This window comes from Pelophylax lessonae (assembly GCF_965119305.1).
Source record: "Pelophylax lessonae genome assembly, chromosome: 10".
Classification (NCBI taxonomy): Eukaryota; Metazoa; Chordata; class Amphibia; order Anura; family Ranidae; genus Pelophylax; species Pelophylax lessonae.
In genome coordinates, this window is record NC_138777.1 from 204589567 (window position 1) to 204606516 (window position 16950).

A 16950-nucleotide genomic window follows, 5' to 3' on the forward strand; every position below is an offset into this window, starting at 1 on the left:
TAATGCATGTACTTCCACTGTGGAGGCTACATTATACATTACAATGCATGTACTTCCACTGTGGAGGCTACATTATACATTATAATGCATGAACTTCCACTGTGGAGGCTAGATAAAACATTATAATGCATGCACTTCCACTGTGGAGGCTACATTATACATTATAATGCATTTACATCCACTGTGGAGGCTACATTATAATGCATGTACTTCCACTGTGGAGTCTACATTATACATTATAATTCATGTACTTCCATTGTGGAGGCTACATTATACATTATAATGCATGTACTTCCACTGTGGAGGCTACATTATAATGCATGCACTTCCATTGTAGAGGCTAGATTATACATTATAATGCATGCACTTCCATTGTGGAGGCTACATTATAATGCATGTATTTCCACTGTGGAGGCTACATTATACATTATAATGCATATACTTCCACTGTGGAGGCTACATTATACATTATAATTCATGTACTTCCATTGTGGAGGCTACATTATAATGCATGTACTTCCACTGTGGAGGCTACATTATAATGCATGTACTTCCACTGTGGAGGCTACATTATAATGCATGTACTTCCATTGTGGAGGCTACATTATACATTATAATGCATGTACTTCCACAGCGGAGCTTGGACTACAGATACTGGGGTGCCATGACGGGGCTCTATAGCTTAAGCATGTATTTGCAAACGTGTGCAAACTAAACACCGTTTTCAAAGTATACTGTTAGACAGGACAATTCAGTTGGTTAGCAGGCTGGTTGGTAAGTTGAGCTGGGCATTTCTGTTGTTTTGTTTTACATACAGGAATTTGCCATACATTTTAAATGCCCTGATGAAGGGGATACATTGCTCCCCTGAAAAGCATTAGCTACTTGTCTTGACATTTGATGTAATCATCTGGGGCTTGATCTTCTTTTACATTTTGTATATTCTTTATTAGTAGCCAACAATCACGCTACAAACATTAGGGGTGAACCCCAGATCAGACAATTCTACTCCATCACTAGTGTCCTCCAGAGACTTGTCTGGACAGCCACACACAGCACAGCGAGATTGTATGAAGATCAAGGTCAAGTGATTTGTTTCTCACCTATAATCCCAAAGGAGAAGAGCGAGAGCTGCTTCCCCAGCTTGTCCATACTCTTCTGTAGAGGGGTCTTCGGGGTCTGAAACAGAAGAGGAAACCAGAGAAATTCATTGGGGGATTATATGGCGACACCAATGACTACTGCAGTGTGAGCCCACTGTCACAGCACAGCGACTGACAGGTGAGCAGTCTGTGCGGATTGGTGGAGGTGGCAGATTCTCCGCTCATTCTTGGCTATCAGATGCCATAAATATATTACCCAGAAGAAGAAGAGGAAGTAATTAAAAACAAGATATAGATTTTACATGGACTCTGCTACTTGTACCCTCCGTCCTCACAGTATAGAAATAAAGAACTGTCCCTTGCATGCCATTAATAGGAACAGGTGTGCAATGGGGGGGGGGGGGGGGCGCTATTCAATAGAGAGCCATTCCCAACAGAGAACAAGCACCTCTTAGTTATAAAATCACAGCTGAACAGGTATATATAATATTATATATATATATATATATATATATATATATATATATATATATATATATATATATATATATATATATATATATATATAATAAAGATATGCAATGTATATACACATCATATGATACACCATGCATTTTTCTTAGTTTTTTTGGCAGGAGGTTCCCTCTTAAAATCCATACCAGACCGAAGGGCATTGTATGGATTGAGGAGGACTCTCATTCCATTTTTTGTTTTTTTGCCAGCTTTTTGGAATGCCCTGCTGAGAGCAAGGGCGATTCATGTACATATGTTTTTGGTGCTACTTTATTGAAGTCTTTGGGGCACAAAAATCGCACTGCATTGCACCAAAGTAGCACAGGCACCTTCCCCAAAATCGCATTTTATTGATGTGAAGGAGCACCATTAAAAACAATGTCATTTCCATTGTCATACGATTCTATTCTGAAGTCGCATCTCAACTTGCACTAGTGTGAACGGGGCCTTAACAGCATACAAAGTGATACAAAGTACTATATACATTTTTATCATACATTAGATATATACAGACCTCTTCCGCTTGCATCATCTTGAAAACTTCACCAAACTGTGACTTTTCTCCAACACTGATGACCAGGCCCTGCCAGAGGGAAGGAGAGTATCAGGAGAAATGCAAAGTATAGCACCAGGAATAGTCTCTTCTCCATCGAGAATACATTTAGTGCATAGCCGAGGGCTGTGTGAGGTCCGAGACCCTCATATAAAATGGGTTGATTGTTAGGGGTGGTGCTTCCATTGGTACACATAGAGCTGAACAGGTAATTACACAAAGAAGAACTTTCACTAATAACCAGATGACATCTGAGACAGCCTCAGACCACACACAGCCTTCAGACTATTTACAGCCCTCTGACCACACACACACATACCTCAGACAACACACAGTCTTCAGACTACACACAGACCTCAAGACAGGTGAACGGGTAATTATACAAAGCAGAACCTTCACTAATAACCAGATGACATCTGGGATGGGCTCAGACCACACACAGCCCTCAGACCACACACACACACACACACACAGCCCCCAGACCACACACACACACAAAGCCCCCAGACCACACACACACACACAGCCCCCAGACCACACACACACACAGCCCCCAGACCACACACACACACAGCCCCCAGACCACACACACACACACACACAGCCCCCAGACCACACACACACAGCCCCCAAACCACACACACAGCCCCCAGACCACACACACACACACAGCCCCCAGACCACACACACACACACACACACACACACAGCCCCCAGACCACACACACACACAGCCCCCAAACCACACACACACACACAGCCCCCAAACCACACACACACACAGCCCCCAGACCACACACACACACAGCCCCCAGACCACACACACACACACACACACACACACACACACACACACACACACAGCCCCCAAACCACACACACACACACAGCCCCCAGACCACACACACACACACAGCCCCCAGACCACACACACACACACAGCCCCCAGACCACACACACACACACACAGCCCCCAGACCACACACACACACACAGCCCCCAAACCACACACACACACAGCCCCCAGACCACACACACACACACACACAGCCCCCAAACCACACACACACACACAGCCCCCAGACCACACACACACACACAGCCCCCAGACCACACACACACACACACACACAGCCCCCAGAACACACACACACACAGCCCCCAGACCACACACACACACACACACACACACACACACAGCCCTCACCTCTGCTAGAGACATTAACGTGCATCTAAAGACATTTTTATGGGTTAGAGCCCCTGTCATGTTTTTATTGCTGTCCATGCCCCCACTGGGAAGATTCACATTTATATGTCTCATGGTGTCACTGAGACAGAAAGTGATGAGAAATCCAATAATGTAAGGTCGTCATTTGAAGAGGAATAGAAGGGAAAACTTGCAATGGGGGTCACCTTTTATGGTGTCTAAGAAGGGAATCCCTTTAACTATCCAGACATTTCCTCTCACTTCCCGTTGTGTCTCCAGAACAGGAAATCAAATGTAACCCCCCCCCCCCCCCCAATGAGGTGCAGACATAATTATTATATCTATCGATTTTTATAGATTTATTTTTTTCAGTAGAGGAAAGCTCTACTTCGCTTTATATATAGTTTAATATCCCCCATCCACAATCACCTTTCCTTTGCCATATCGGACGAGTGTCCCCATGAATACGATGTTGCTGAGCGTTGCCAATCCGCTGGCTTCATCTATCGACCCATGGGTCTTACTGCATGGCTCCGTCTCACCTGTGAAACTGGATTCATCCACCAACAGATCCGTCGTCTGAAAAACAAAATACATTTTCCCATTCATAAAAGTTTTAGGAGCCAGAATGAGATGGTCAGTGACACCAAGAATTTTTTTTTTTTTTTTAAAGAGATACAAGACAATCCATTGCACACACCAAATACAAGAAAAACAGAAAAATTATTCCAGAAAATGCGTGATTATTATTATTACAGGAAATACATGATTATTGAAGGTAATATGGGTACATTTTTACAGGAAACGTGTATTATTGCAGGAAATACCGTAATCCTTCAGGAAATGTACTGTATTTTCTGGCGTATAAGACTACTTTTGAACCTCAAAAAAATCCCCCAAAAATGGGGTAAACGCCGAGTATAATATCTCCAAGGTAACCCAAGTATAAGTATTACCGGTAGATGTAATCTCTCAAGACGCTGGCTGTGTGGGAATCCTGTACCGGTATACCGTATGTACCGTAGCTTCGGCTACATACAGTGTACCGCGCTGAGCCAATCAGGGAGAGTGATGTATTCTATTATTGAGTAACATCAGCCCACCTCTCTGACTCTGCCAATCTGAGCAGGCTTTGCATTCAATAATAGAATACATCGCTCACTGTAATTGGCTCAGCGCGGTATACTGTATGTAGCCGAAGCTACGGTACATAGGTTATACCAGTACAGGATTCCCGCACAGCCAGCGTCTTGAGATTACATCTACTGGTAATATTTAGGGTACCTTGGAGATATTATGAGAGATTACATGTATTACAGTACTTGGGGTACCTTGGAGATCTATGACAAATCTGATGTTTTTCAATGGTGTTGCCTTGCTTCGGAAGGGGGGGGGGGGGGGGGTAGTCTTATATGGCGAGTATAGCCCAAAACCTATGTTTTAACTTAAAAATTAGGGAGGTCGTTTTATAAGCCCAGTCGTCGTATACGCCGGAAAATACGGTATACATTATTACAGGAAATACAGGATTAATATTACGGGAAATATGGGATTATTACAGGAAATATATGATTATTATTAGTACAGGAAAGAATTCTTATTACAGAAATATTATTATGGACATACAGGATTATGATTACAGGAAATATGAGATTATTATTATATAGGAAACACTGGATAATTACTAGTAAATACATTATTAAGTTGGCTTGGAACAGCCAACTTACTGATATTGTATTTAAACATATTATTATTCTTCTTCTCTTTTATTTTTATGGCCAGAAAATTTTTGGACACTATCTCCTCCTAGACCGTTCAAGCTACATACTCCAAACTCGGCACAGACCTTCATACTGTTCTGACTCGGTGTGCTATATCTTTTCAGACTGGTTTGAGTTACGGTTTTCCTAAAAATTAAAATTAAAAACCCAAAAAATGCCCATAGACTTTCATTGACAGGATGTTCAGATGACCCAAGCTCCAAATCCCATTAGACTCAAGCAAGCTTTGATGCTAATCAATGTAAACTCATTCAAACTCATCTAATCTATCTATCCATCGATCGATCTTCAAACCTTTTCGATCGATCTTCAAACCTTTTCGATCGATCTTCAAACCTTTTCAATCGATCGATCGATCTTCAAACCTTTTCGATCGCAAACCTTTTCTATCGATCGATCTTCAAACCTTTTCTATCTATCGATCGATCTTCAAACCTTTTCTATCGATCGATCGTCAAACCTTTTCTATCGATCGAGCGATCCTCAAACCTTTTCTATCGATCGATCGATCTTCAAACCTTTTCTATCGATCGATCTTCAAACCTTTTCTATCGATCGATCTTCAAACCTTTTCTATCGATCGATCGATCTTCAAACCTTTTCTATCGATCGATCGATCTTCAAACCTTTTCTATTGATCAATCTTCAAACCTTTTCTATCGATCAATCTTCAAACCTTTTCTATCGATCGATCGATCTTCAAACCTTTTCGATCGCAAACCTTTTCTATCGATCGATCTTCAAACCTTTTCTATCTATCGATCGATCTTCAAACCTTTTCTATCTATCGATCGATCTTCAAACCTTTTCTATCTATCGATCTTCAAACCTTTTCTATCGATCGATCTTCAAACCTTTTCTATCTATCGATCGATCTTCAAACCTTTTCTATCTATCGATCGATCTTCAAACCTTTTCTATCTATCGATCGATCTTCAAACCTTTTCTATCGATCGATCGTCAAACCTTTTCTATCGATCGAGCGATCCTCAAACCTTTTCTATCGATCGATCGATCTTCAAACCTTTTCTATCGATCGATCTTCAAACCTTTTCTATCGATCGATCGATCTTCAAACCTTTTCTATCGATCGATCTTCAAACCTTTTCTATCGATCGATCGATCTTCAAACCTTTTCTATCGATCAATCTTCAAACCTTTTCTATCGATCAATCTTCAAACCTTTTCTATCGATCGATCGATCTTCAAACCTTTTCGATCGCAAACCTTTTCTATCGATCGATCTTCAAACCTTTTCTATCTATCGATCGATCTTCAAACCTTTTCTATCTATCGATCGATCTTCAAACCTTTTCTATCTATCGATCGATCTTCAAACCTTTTCTATCGATCGATCGTCAAACCTTTTCTATCGATCGAGCGATCCTCAAACCTTTTCTATCGATCGATCGATCTTCAAACCTTTTCTATCAATCGATCTTCAAACCTTTTCTATCGATCGATCGATCTTCAAACCTTTTCTATCGATCAATCTTCAAACCTTTTCTATCAATCGATCGATCTTCAAACCTTTTCTATCGATCGATCGATCTTCAAACCTTTTCTATCGATCGATCTTCAAACCTTTTCGATCGCAAACCTTTTCTATCGATCGATCTTCAAACCTTTTCTATCGATCGAGCGATCCTCAAACCTTTTCTATCGATCGATCGATCTTCAAACCTTTTCTATCAATCGATCTTCAAACCTTTTCTATCGATCGATCGATCTTCAAACCTTTTCTATCGATCAATCTTCAAACCTTTTCTATCAATCGATCGATCTTCAAACCTTTTCTATCGATCGATCGATCTTCAAACCTTTTCTATCGATCGATCTTCAAACCTTTTCGATCGCAAACCTTTTCTATCGATCGATCGTCAAACCTTTTCTATCGATCGAGCGATCCTCAAACCTTTTCTATCGATCGATCGATCTTCAAACCTTTTCTATCAATCGATCTTCAAACCTTTTCTATCGATCGATCGATCTTCAAACCTTTTCTATCGATCGATCTTCAAACCTTTTCTATCGATCGATCTTCAAACCTTTTCGATCGCAAACCTTTTCTATCGATCGATCTTCAAACCTTTTCTATCTATCGATCGATCTTCAAACCTTTTCTATCTATCGATCGATCTTCAAACCTTTTCTATCTATCGATCGATCTTCAAACCTTTTCTATCTATCGATCGATCTTCAAACCTTTTCTATCGATCGATCGTCAAACCTTTTCTATCGATCGAGCGATCCTCAAACCTTTTCTATCGATCGATCGATCTTCAAACCTTTTCTATCGATCGATCGATCTTCAAACCTTTTCTATCGATCGATCTTCAAACCTTTTCTATCGATCGATCGATCTTCAAACCTTTTCTATCGATCAATCTTCAAACCTTTTCTATCGATCAATCTTCAAACCTTTTCTATCGATCGATCGATCTTCAAACCTTTTCGATCGCAAACCTTTTCTATCGATCGATCTTCAAACCTTTTCTATCTATCGATCGATCTTCAAACCTTTTCTATCTATCGATCGATCTTCAAACCTTTTCTATCTATCGATCGATCTTCAAACCTTTTCTATCGATCGATCGTCAAACCTTTTCTATCGATCGAGCGATCCTCAAACCTTTTCTATCGATCGATCGATCTTCAAACCTTTTCTATCAATCGATCTTCAAACCTTTTCTATCGATCGATCGATCTTCAAACCTTTTCTATCGATCAATCTTCAAACCTTTTCTATCAATCGATCGATCTTCAAACCTTTTCTATCGATCGATCTTCAAACCTTTTCTATCGATCGATCGATCGTTAAACCTTTTTTATCGATCGATCGTCAAACCTTTTCTATCGATCGATCTTCAAACCTTTTCTATCGATCGATCGATCTTCAAACCTTTTCTATCGATCGATCTTCAAACCTTTTCTATCGATCGATCGATCTTCAAACCTTTTCTATCGATCAATCTTCAAACCTTTTCTATCAATCGATCGATCTTCAAACCTTTTCTATCGATCGATCGATCTTCAAACCTTTTCTATCGATCGATCTTCAAACCTTTTCTATCGATCGATCGATCGTTAAACCTTTTCTATCGATCGATCGTCAAACCTTTTCTATCTATCGATCCATCTTCAAATCTTTTCTATCTATCGATCCATCTTCAAACCTTTTCTATCTATCGATCGATCGATCTAAACTTTTCAAAACTTTCTGGTCAGGCTTTCTCAAGCCAACTTAAAGTTTGTCTCGACGAACTTTTTTTTCTAGTTATTATTATTATTACAGGGTATATTAGATCATTAATAAGGGGAAATACAGGATTATCAAGGAAAATATGGAACTATTATGGAAAACACAGGATTTTTATTACAGGAAATACAGGATTATTAAGGAAACCTAAGAAATATTATCAGGAAATACAGGAATATCAGAAATATTACTGTTAGAAAAAAAAAAAATACAGGATTATTACAACTACTACTACTACTACACTAAATACTATTATAGAAAATGCAGGATTGTTATTATTCTTTTTACAGGACATATAGGATTATAATGAAGGGAAAAACAGGATTAGGAAGGAAAATACAGTATTATGGGACATGGAGGAATATTACAGGAAAATAGATAAATACAGCAATTATTGGATGATTATTACAGAAACAGAAATATTTCATATAACATAGAAAATCTAACAACTGCATTCAGCTGCATATGGGAATCAAGCAATTTTCTTTCCTTTAACCATTAAATTGCACAATATATTTTTACTATATTTTGGCTTTATATTGTATGTGACGTTCAGAAGCCCCAATGAGCCAAAGATTAATTGTTTTTATCCGCAGCCTTGAGTCCAAACGTCTTACCTGACTAAAGCCAGTGAGCAGTGTAGGTATTTAATATTGCTTGGCAAGCGAGAGAACATCAAGGTTAGTGGGGAGTTTTTTCGGTTAAACTTTTGGAATAAAGGCTGCCTGCCCGCCAACAAGCAGTAAAAACTGGAAAAAGGGGGGTTCAGAGGTCTCTGGTACAGTGCGTGAAAGTATAAAACTCTTTACTGCCACACTTTGGAAATTTATTTTCAATGTGTGTACTTTTTATATCTGTTTTACAAATGAACACAAAGGATTCCAGAAGCACTATGGGTTAACTAACAAGATAGTATGACAGTTGTGGTCTCCTTTCATTAATAAGGTCTCTGATTGAAACCTCAGGCAGAGGTGTATGAAGGGAGGGATGGAGTACCCACTCCGGATAGAGCAGAGTCATTTGCTCTGACTCACCTGCGATAATAAATTTAAAGTGAACCTGTGTTTATTTTCTGAATGATTTTCTAAAATGTTATTTTTTTTAGTCCTGATCATAGGAAAGCAGACAATATATTATATTTTATTGTATTATAGATTTATATAAACTTTGTTGTGAGCCATTTTTGAAGTTCGGTTGTATCGGTTCGGGAAGGGGGGGGGGGGGGGTAGTGGATGCCTACAACATGGGATTTAAAAGAAGAGATGTGTGTACAGAAGGCAAGGAGGGTAAACACCGGGTATAATCCAGATCCACCCAGAACAAACAAGAATGAGAATCTGTACGAATTGTGAGAATATCTCCGAGGTGTGTAACCCACCATCTAGTTTTATGATGTGGAAAAACATATCTGTTAAAGGTTAAACCTCTTTCACAAAAGAGAAAGATGATCAAAGAGCAAACTAAAAATAACATGTAAAGAACTCCTCAAAGCAATGGGTGGAAAAAAAAAAAATCAGTTGCTGAAAATGAGTCATGTACTCATGTAAAAATACCAGGTAGTCCACTGAGCTATGGGAGCGGTTATTTTAGGCTGAGGGATGCTTCCTAGGGGACAGCAGAGGGAGGTCTTTGAGGGGACATTGATATCAGTGCTAATCTCACCTGGAACATACAGGAATCATTGTGTATTCCACCTGAGCACACACAGGTATCAGTGCTGATCTCACCTGAGCACACACGGGTATCAGTGCTGATCTCATCTGAGCACACACGGGTATCAGTGTGGATCATACCTTAGCACACACAGGTATCAGTGTGGATCATACCTGAGCACACACAGGTATCAGTGTGGATCATACCTGAGCACACACAGGTATCAGTGTGGATCATACCTGAGCACACACAGGTATCAGTGTGGATCATACCTGAGCACACACAGGTATCAGTGCGGATCTCACCTGAGCACACACGGGTATCAGTGTGGATCATACCTGAGCACACACAGGTATCAGTGCGGATCATACCTGAGCACACACAGGTATCAGTGCGGATCATACCTGAGCACACACAGGTATCAGTGCTGATGTCACCTGAGCACACACAGGTATCAGTGCTGATGTCACCTGAGCACACACAGGTATCAGTGCTGATGTCACCTGAGCACACACAGGTATCAGTGCAGATCTCACCTGAGCACACACAGGTATCAGTGCAGATCTCACCTGAGCACACACAGGTATCAGTGCAGATCTCACCTGAGCACACACAGGTATCAGTGCAGATCTCACCTGAGCACACACAGGTATCAGTGCAGATCTCACCTGAGCACACACAGGTATCAGTGTGGATCATACCTGAGCACACACAGGTATCAGTGCTGATGTCACCTGGGCACACACGGGTATCAGTGCTGATCTCACCTGAGCGCACACAGGTATCGGCGAGGATGTCACCTGAGCACACACAGGTATCAGTGCGGATCTCACCTGAGCGCACACAGGTATCAGCGAGGAGGTCACCTGAGCACACACAGGTATCAGCTAGGATGTCACCTGAGCACACTCCGGTATCAGCAAGGAGGTCACCTGAGCGCACACAGGTATCAGCGAGGAGGACACCTGACCACACACAGGTATCAGCGAGGAGGACACCTGAGCGCACACAGGTATCAGCGAGGTGGTCACCTGAGCGCACACCGGTATCAGCGAGGAGGTCACCTGAGCGCACACCGGTATCAGCGAGGGCGACACCTGACCGCACACAGGTATCAGCGAGGAGGTCACCTGAGCACACACAGGTATCAGCGAGGTGGTCATCTGAGCGCACACAGGTATCAGCGAGGAGGTCACCTGAGCGCACACAGGTATCAGCGAGGTGGTCATCTGAGTGCACAGAGGTATGAGCAAGGATGTCACCTGAGCGCACACAGATATCAGCAATGATGTCACCTGGGCGCTGTTATATTCTCCGTGTTGTGAGAGACACAGGACTCTGGTCTGGAACAACGGTTGTTTATTCAGGACTCACTGTACAGCATTACAGGACAGCTCTGCATATCAATACATCTCTACATGTGTCATAAGATGGCCACTCTGCCCCTTGACCCTTGTCATCACTCCTGGGTGGAGCCAGCCTTAAAGTGACAGTACATGTGAAACCCTTCAGGACCCTTCAGGTATAACACCTTCCATCCATACCTAAAAAAAAACAAAAAACAAAAAAAAAACAACAAAACGAGAACAGGCATAAAACAGTAACTCATAATTGTCCAATACAGTCCTCCAACTCAGGAGATTTACATGGTTTCTTCCATGTCCGGATGTGAGAACAACTTCCAGGGAAGCTCCGGGGAGAAAATGGCAGCGGATCACTTTCGGCGGGCCCGTCGAAAGTCTCGTAACCGGTCTTGCATTTGAAACCGGTCAGGAGGGCGACAGTGTCGTTGAGGACGGGCACCCAGCGACTCGGGGCTGGAGGAAGCAGGGCTGGCCAGAATGGACACCGGCGGGGCCAAGAGGGGATTCCCTAGCTCAGAGGGTGAGCAGACCTCTGGACCAGGGCTGGAGGGCTCTGTTGGAGCTGAGTTCAAAAGTTCAGAGTCTCCCCAAGCATCAGTCTCAATGCCTCCTGATCCGGTAGGAGCAGATCCTTGAGACACTGGAGGTGCAGCCGATGTCAGGGATTCGGGCAGCTGAGAACGAGGACGCAATTGGTCCGCATGCCTTCTGCAAATGGAACCATCTTCCAGGCAGACCCTATACATTTTGGGTCCCAAAGTCTCTGCGACGATAGCAGGAAGCCAACGAGTGTTGGAAGCGCCATAAGATCGGGCCCATACCTTTTGCTGGGCTGTAAACCGGGGAATCTCGTCGTGTTCGACCCTCTTGTCTTGGGACTGCCGTACATGTTCCTGGACCGTTTGAGGGCGGAGCATATCCAAAACAGTCCATGGCTGCCGACCCAAAAGAAGTTCAGCTGGAGTTTTCCCAGTGGTTGCATGTGGTGTGGTTCTGTAAGCAGAAAGGAAGGAGTCCAGCTGCTGGGGTGACAGGGACTGTTGTTTACTTGTAGCCACAGTAGCTTTGAAATAGCGTTTGAAGGTCTGTACAAACCTTTCTGCTTGACCATTTGTAGCCGGGTGGTAAGGTGCGGTCAACTTGTGTTTGATGTTGTGGGCCGTCAGGAAACCCTGAAACTCCTGGCTTGTGAATTGTGCACCGTTGTCTGTGACAATTTCTCTGGGGAATCCAAACGTAGCAGCGAGATGTAACAGTATGGAAATCGTCGCCTTAGTCGTTGGCTGAGTAACAGGAACGACCTCAGGCCACTTTGAATGGGCATCAATAATGATCAAAAAGGTGTGTCCTCTGATCGGGCCTGCAAAGTCCAAGTGTAGGCGAAACCAGGGAACCGTGGGCCAAGTCCAGGGCTGGACGCACCCTCGAGGAGGGTCTCTCGCAGTTTGTGCACATCCAGCACACGCATTCACATATGTCGTGATATCGGAGTCGAGGTTCGGCCACCACACATAGCCTCGGGCCTTTTGTTTCATACGTGTGCCCCCGGGATGACCAGTATGTAGCAATTCCAGAATGTGTCTCCGGAGGGTCTGTGGAACGATCACTCGGTCTCCCCACAAAACACAGTTGCCAGCCACAGTTAATTCCAGACGCCTACGGAAGTAAGGTTCATAATCCTGTGTGACAGTTGCTGGCCAACCGTACCGTACCCAGGAGAGTATTGTCTTAAGGAAAGTATCCTTGGCTGTATGGGCTGCTACTTCCCCGGAAGACAGAAAGGACAGGCTGGTGTAACGACAACTCTTGACAGGTGGAGAAGAGTCTGTTAATGTCCTTGTCAGACGGGACATGGCGTCTGCATTAGCGTTGGCATCATGGCTGCGATACTGGATTTTGTAGCTATATGCTCCCAAGAATAGGGCATAGCGTTGAAGACGGGCTGCAGTCGTCTGGGAGATGCCTTTGTCAGGGCTAAAGATCTGAAGGAGTGGTTTATGATCAGTCAGTATGGTGAATTCCCTACCATACAGGTAAAGATGAAACTTCTTAATTGCCCATATGAGCGCCAGAGCCTCTTTGTCAATGTGAGAGTAATTGCTTTCTGCTTTTGTCAAGGACCTGGAGGCGAATGCCACAGGTTTCTCTGACCCATCTGGTAAAACGTGAGATAGTACAGCCCCTAGACCATAGGGTGAGGCATCACAAGCCAAGGTGAGAGGCCTTTGGAGGTCATAGTGCACGAGCATGCGTGACGCCAACAGCTTTCGCTTAGAAACTTCAAAAGCACGTTGGCATGCAGCCGACCAGTTCCATCTGGAGTGTTTCTCCAAAAGCTTGTTTAATGGAAACAAAGTGTGTGCTAGATCCGGCAGGAATTTGTGGTAATAGTTCAGCAAGCCCAGGTATGATCGCAGCTGCTGGACGTTGGTCGGGGCTGGAGCTTTTACTAAAGCATCAACTTTGGCTTCCGTGGTGTGTATACCCTCTGCATCCACAAGGTGGCCACAAAACTCCAATTTAGGTACCATGAATTGGCATTTCGCCAAGTTCACTTTTAGACCCTGCTCTTGGAGTCTGGCCAACACCAGCTCCACGTTACACTTGTGTTCCTGGTCCGTCAGGCCCGTGATGAGCATGTCATCTAACAGGCACTGTGTGAAAGGAATGTCCGCCAAAATCTCATCCATTTTGCGTTGCCAAATGGCTGGGGCGGAGGCTACCCCAAACACCATCCGATTGTATTCATACAGTCCCTTGTGAGTGTTGATTGTTAGAAACTTGCGGGACGAAGGGTGGACCTCAAACTGTAAATAAGCTTGCCTGAGATCAAGCTTGGTGAACTTTTGACCACCTGCAAGAGAGGCAAAAATGTCATCTACTCTGGGTAGGGGATACTGGTCTATCTCCAGTTGAGAATTTAGTGCCATGCGGAAATCGCCACAAATGCGTAAGTCCCCATTCGCTTTCTTTACTGGTACAACTGGTGATGCCCACTCGCTGTGCTCTACCTTTGAGATGACACCTTGTTCCTCCAGCCGGCTTAGTTCAGCTTCCACACCTGCTCGGAGTGCGAAAGGTACCGTCCGAGCTTTAAGGAACCTAGGCTGGGCATTGGGTTTCAGCCTGAGTCTCACACAGTCATGCTTTATTTTTCCCAAATGGTTATCAAAGACTTGCGGGAATCGCTGTTTCAGGGATTCCACCCATCCCTCTTCATCCCCTGATGGGATGGTCACGGTGTTGCAGGGGTTAATGGCTATGTCTGGCATGCCAAAGTGAGCAATCCAGTCTCTCCCAAAAAGAGGGGGTCCCCCATGTTCTAGGATATATAATGGCATTCTCTTTGTCCGACCCTTATAGGATACCTGTACTTTCACGTACCCCAGTGGGTGGAGTATCTGCTTTGAATATGTCTGCAGTTTGATTGGTGTTGGACGGACAGTTGTTCGGATCAGAAGTTTTCTCCATTGTTTCTGGGTGATAACTGAAACTGCTGCTCCTGTGTCTACATCCATCTTGAGTTTCTTTCCTTCCACGGTTACCTCTACAGTCATTGCTGAGGGTGCTGAATGCATATGATGTATGTCCAATCTGTGGAGCACTTCCTCATCCTCTGATTCAGATGACGATGTATATCTTCCCACCATATATGCCTTTGTCCTGGTGTTCAGAGGTTGTTTATTTCGCACCTTCTTACTACGGCAGACTCGTTTCAGATGGCCTGCCTTACCACAATTATGACAGAGCTGATCCTTAAACCGGCAGACTTTGTGATCATGGTCTGTATTCCCACAACGGTAGCAAGCTGACGTCCTGGTTGGTGAGGTTCTATATTTACAGTTAGCTGCAGTTTGCTTGACTGCTGTTCTGAAAACTTCCTCTTTAACCTCTCCCCTTCTGCTCTGGGGGTTCAAAGCTTCTGTATCTTTCACAGCCATTTCCATCACTGAAGCTATCTCAATTGCCTTTGTAAGGGTAAGGTCTTTCTCTGTTAACAGTCTCTTTTGGCTAGACTCACTATTCAGTCCCATGACAAACTTATCCCTCAGTGCAGTTGGTAAATACTCCCCAAAAGAACAGGTTGAGGCTAGTCTGCGAAGGGCGAGCACATAAGCCTTAATATCTTCACCTGGCTGCTGCTGCCGCTGATAGAACCGGAATCTTTCTGCAATCTCTAGTGGTTTAGGCTGGAAGTGATTCCCTAACAGTGTCAGGAGCTCTGCCAAAGTCTTAGTTGCTGGTTTTTCAGGGAAAAGGAGATCCCTAAGAGTGTCATATGTCCTAGCACCAACCACTGTCAGAAACACTGCTACTTGCCTGTCGTCTGGGATGGCATTTGCACAGAAATATTGTTCTAATCTTTCAATCCAAGAAATCCACGTTGTCTGTTCGCCATCAAATTCACTTAATGTCCCGATCAATGACATTTTCCTGCTGGGCTCTGTGGGTTTTGTATTCCTGACAATCCAGAGTTTTTTTTCTTCCTTTCCTTTCTCACACGGATAGTAACCTTGTAAATCCCATCCTCGTCGCCACTGTTATATTCTCCGTGTTGTGAGAGACACAGGACTCTGGTCTGGAACAACGGTTGTTTATTCAGGACTCACTGTACAGCATTACAGGACAGCTCTGCATATCAATACATCTCTACATGTGTCATAAGATGGCCACTCTGCCCCTTGACCCTTGTCATCACTCCTGGGTGGAGCCAGCCTTAAAGTGACAGTACATGTGAAACCCTTCAGGTATAACAGGCGCACACAGGTATCGCCAAGGAGGTCACCTAAGTGCACACAGGTATCAGCAAGGAGGTCACCTAAGCGCACACAACCATCAAGTGTAAACTAATACAGAAATGAGGACAAGGATGCAAGCAGCTTATATAGGGAAGAAATCCCCAAACCACTAAACAAATGTCAGCTAATATGAGTTGTAACAAGACTCAGATAATCTTCCCGGAAAGAATAATTTCTACACAACCTTTACTAGGCAACGCTGAACACTGCACCATTGTGTGACTGCAGAAGCTGCAGAATGAGCTCCTTCTATTCTTTATGACAGGGGTTAGGCACTAGTGAGCGATGAGTCGAATGCCGGGGTTCAGACTTGAAACAAGTTCACAAACTTAACAAAAGTATGAGTGCCAAATTGTTTATTGCCCACAGCTGTCTATATGTAAGTGGCCGGGGATTCCCTTCATCTATAACAGACTGACTCTTCCTAGTTTGTATAGATATTAAATGGGGGACCACACTCATCCAAACAAAAATGGTGGGCTGGGATCCCCTCCAAATTCAATACCAAACCCTCCAGACAATAACGGATTTGCTGACACGGGGACGGGGACACGCAACATCTGTGCATCCCCATTCTAGTAAAACACGGCCCTGCATGGGGCATGGATGTCATCACCCCTTATGGACAAGGCCTTCACTGATCAGGCAATCTGGCAGGCAACCAGAAAAGAGGAGGAACCATACCAGGCCACATGCCCTCAACATGGGAAGGGGGAAC

The 16950-nt window shown here is 43.7% G+C and overlaps 1 protein-coding gene across 1 annotated transcript in view; it reads right to left on the reverse strand.

The window, feature by feature from the left end:
• The window catches only part of ATP2C2 (ATPase secretory pathway Ca2+ transporting 2), a 138813-nt gene that overhangs the window by 55458 nt on the left and 66405 nt on the right, over positions 1-16950 (reverse strand). The window contains exons 8-10 of the mRNA XM_082270788.1: positions 3806-3955; positions 2131-2199; positions 1104-1179 (exon numbers count right to left, since the gene is read on the reverse strand). Coding sequence (XP_082126914.1) covers positions 1104-1179; positions 2131-2199; positions 3806-3955 — 295 coding nt within the window. The remainder of the gene's footprint in view (positions 1-1103; positions 1180-2130; positions 2200-3805; positions 3956-16950) is intronic.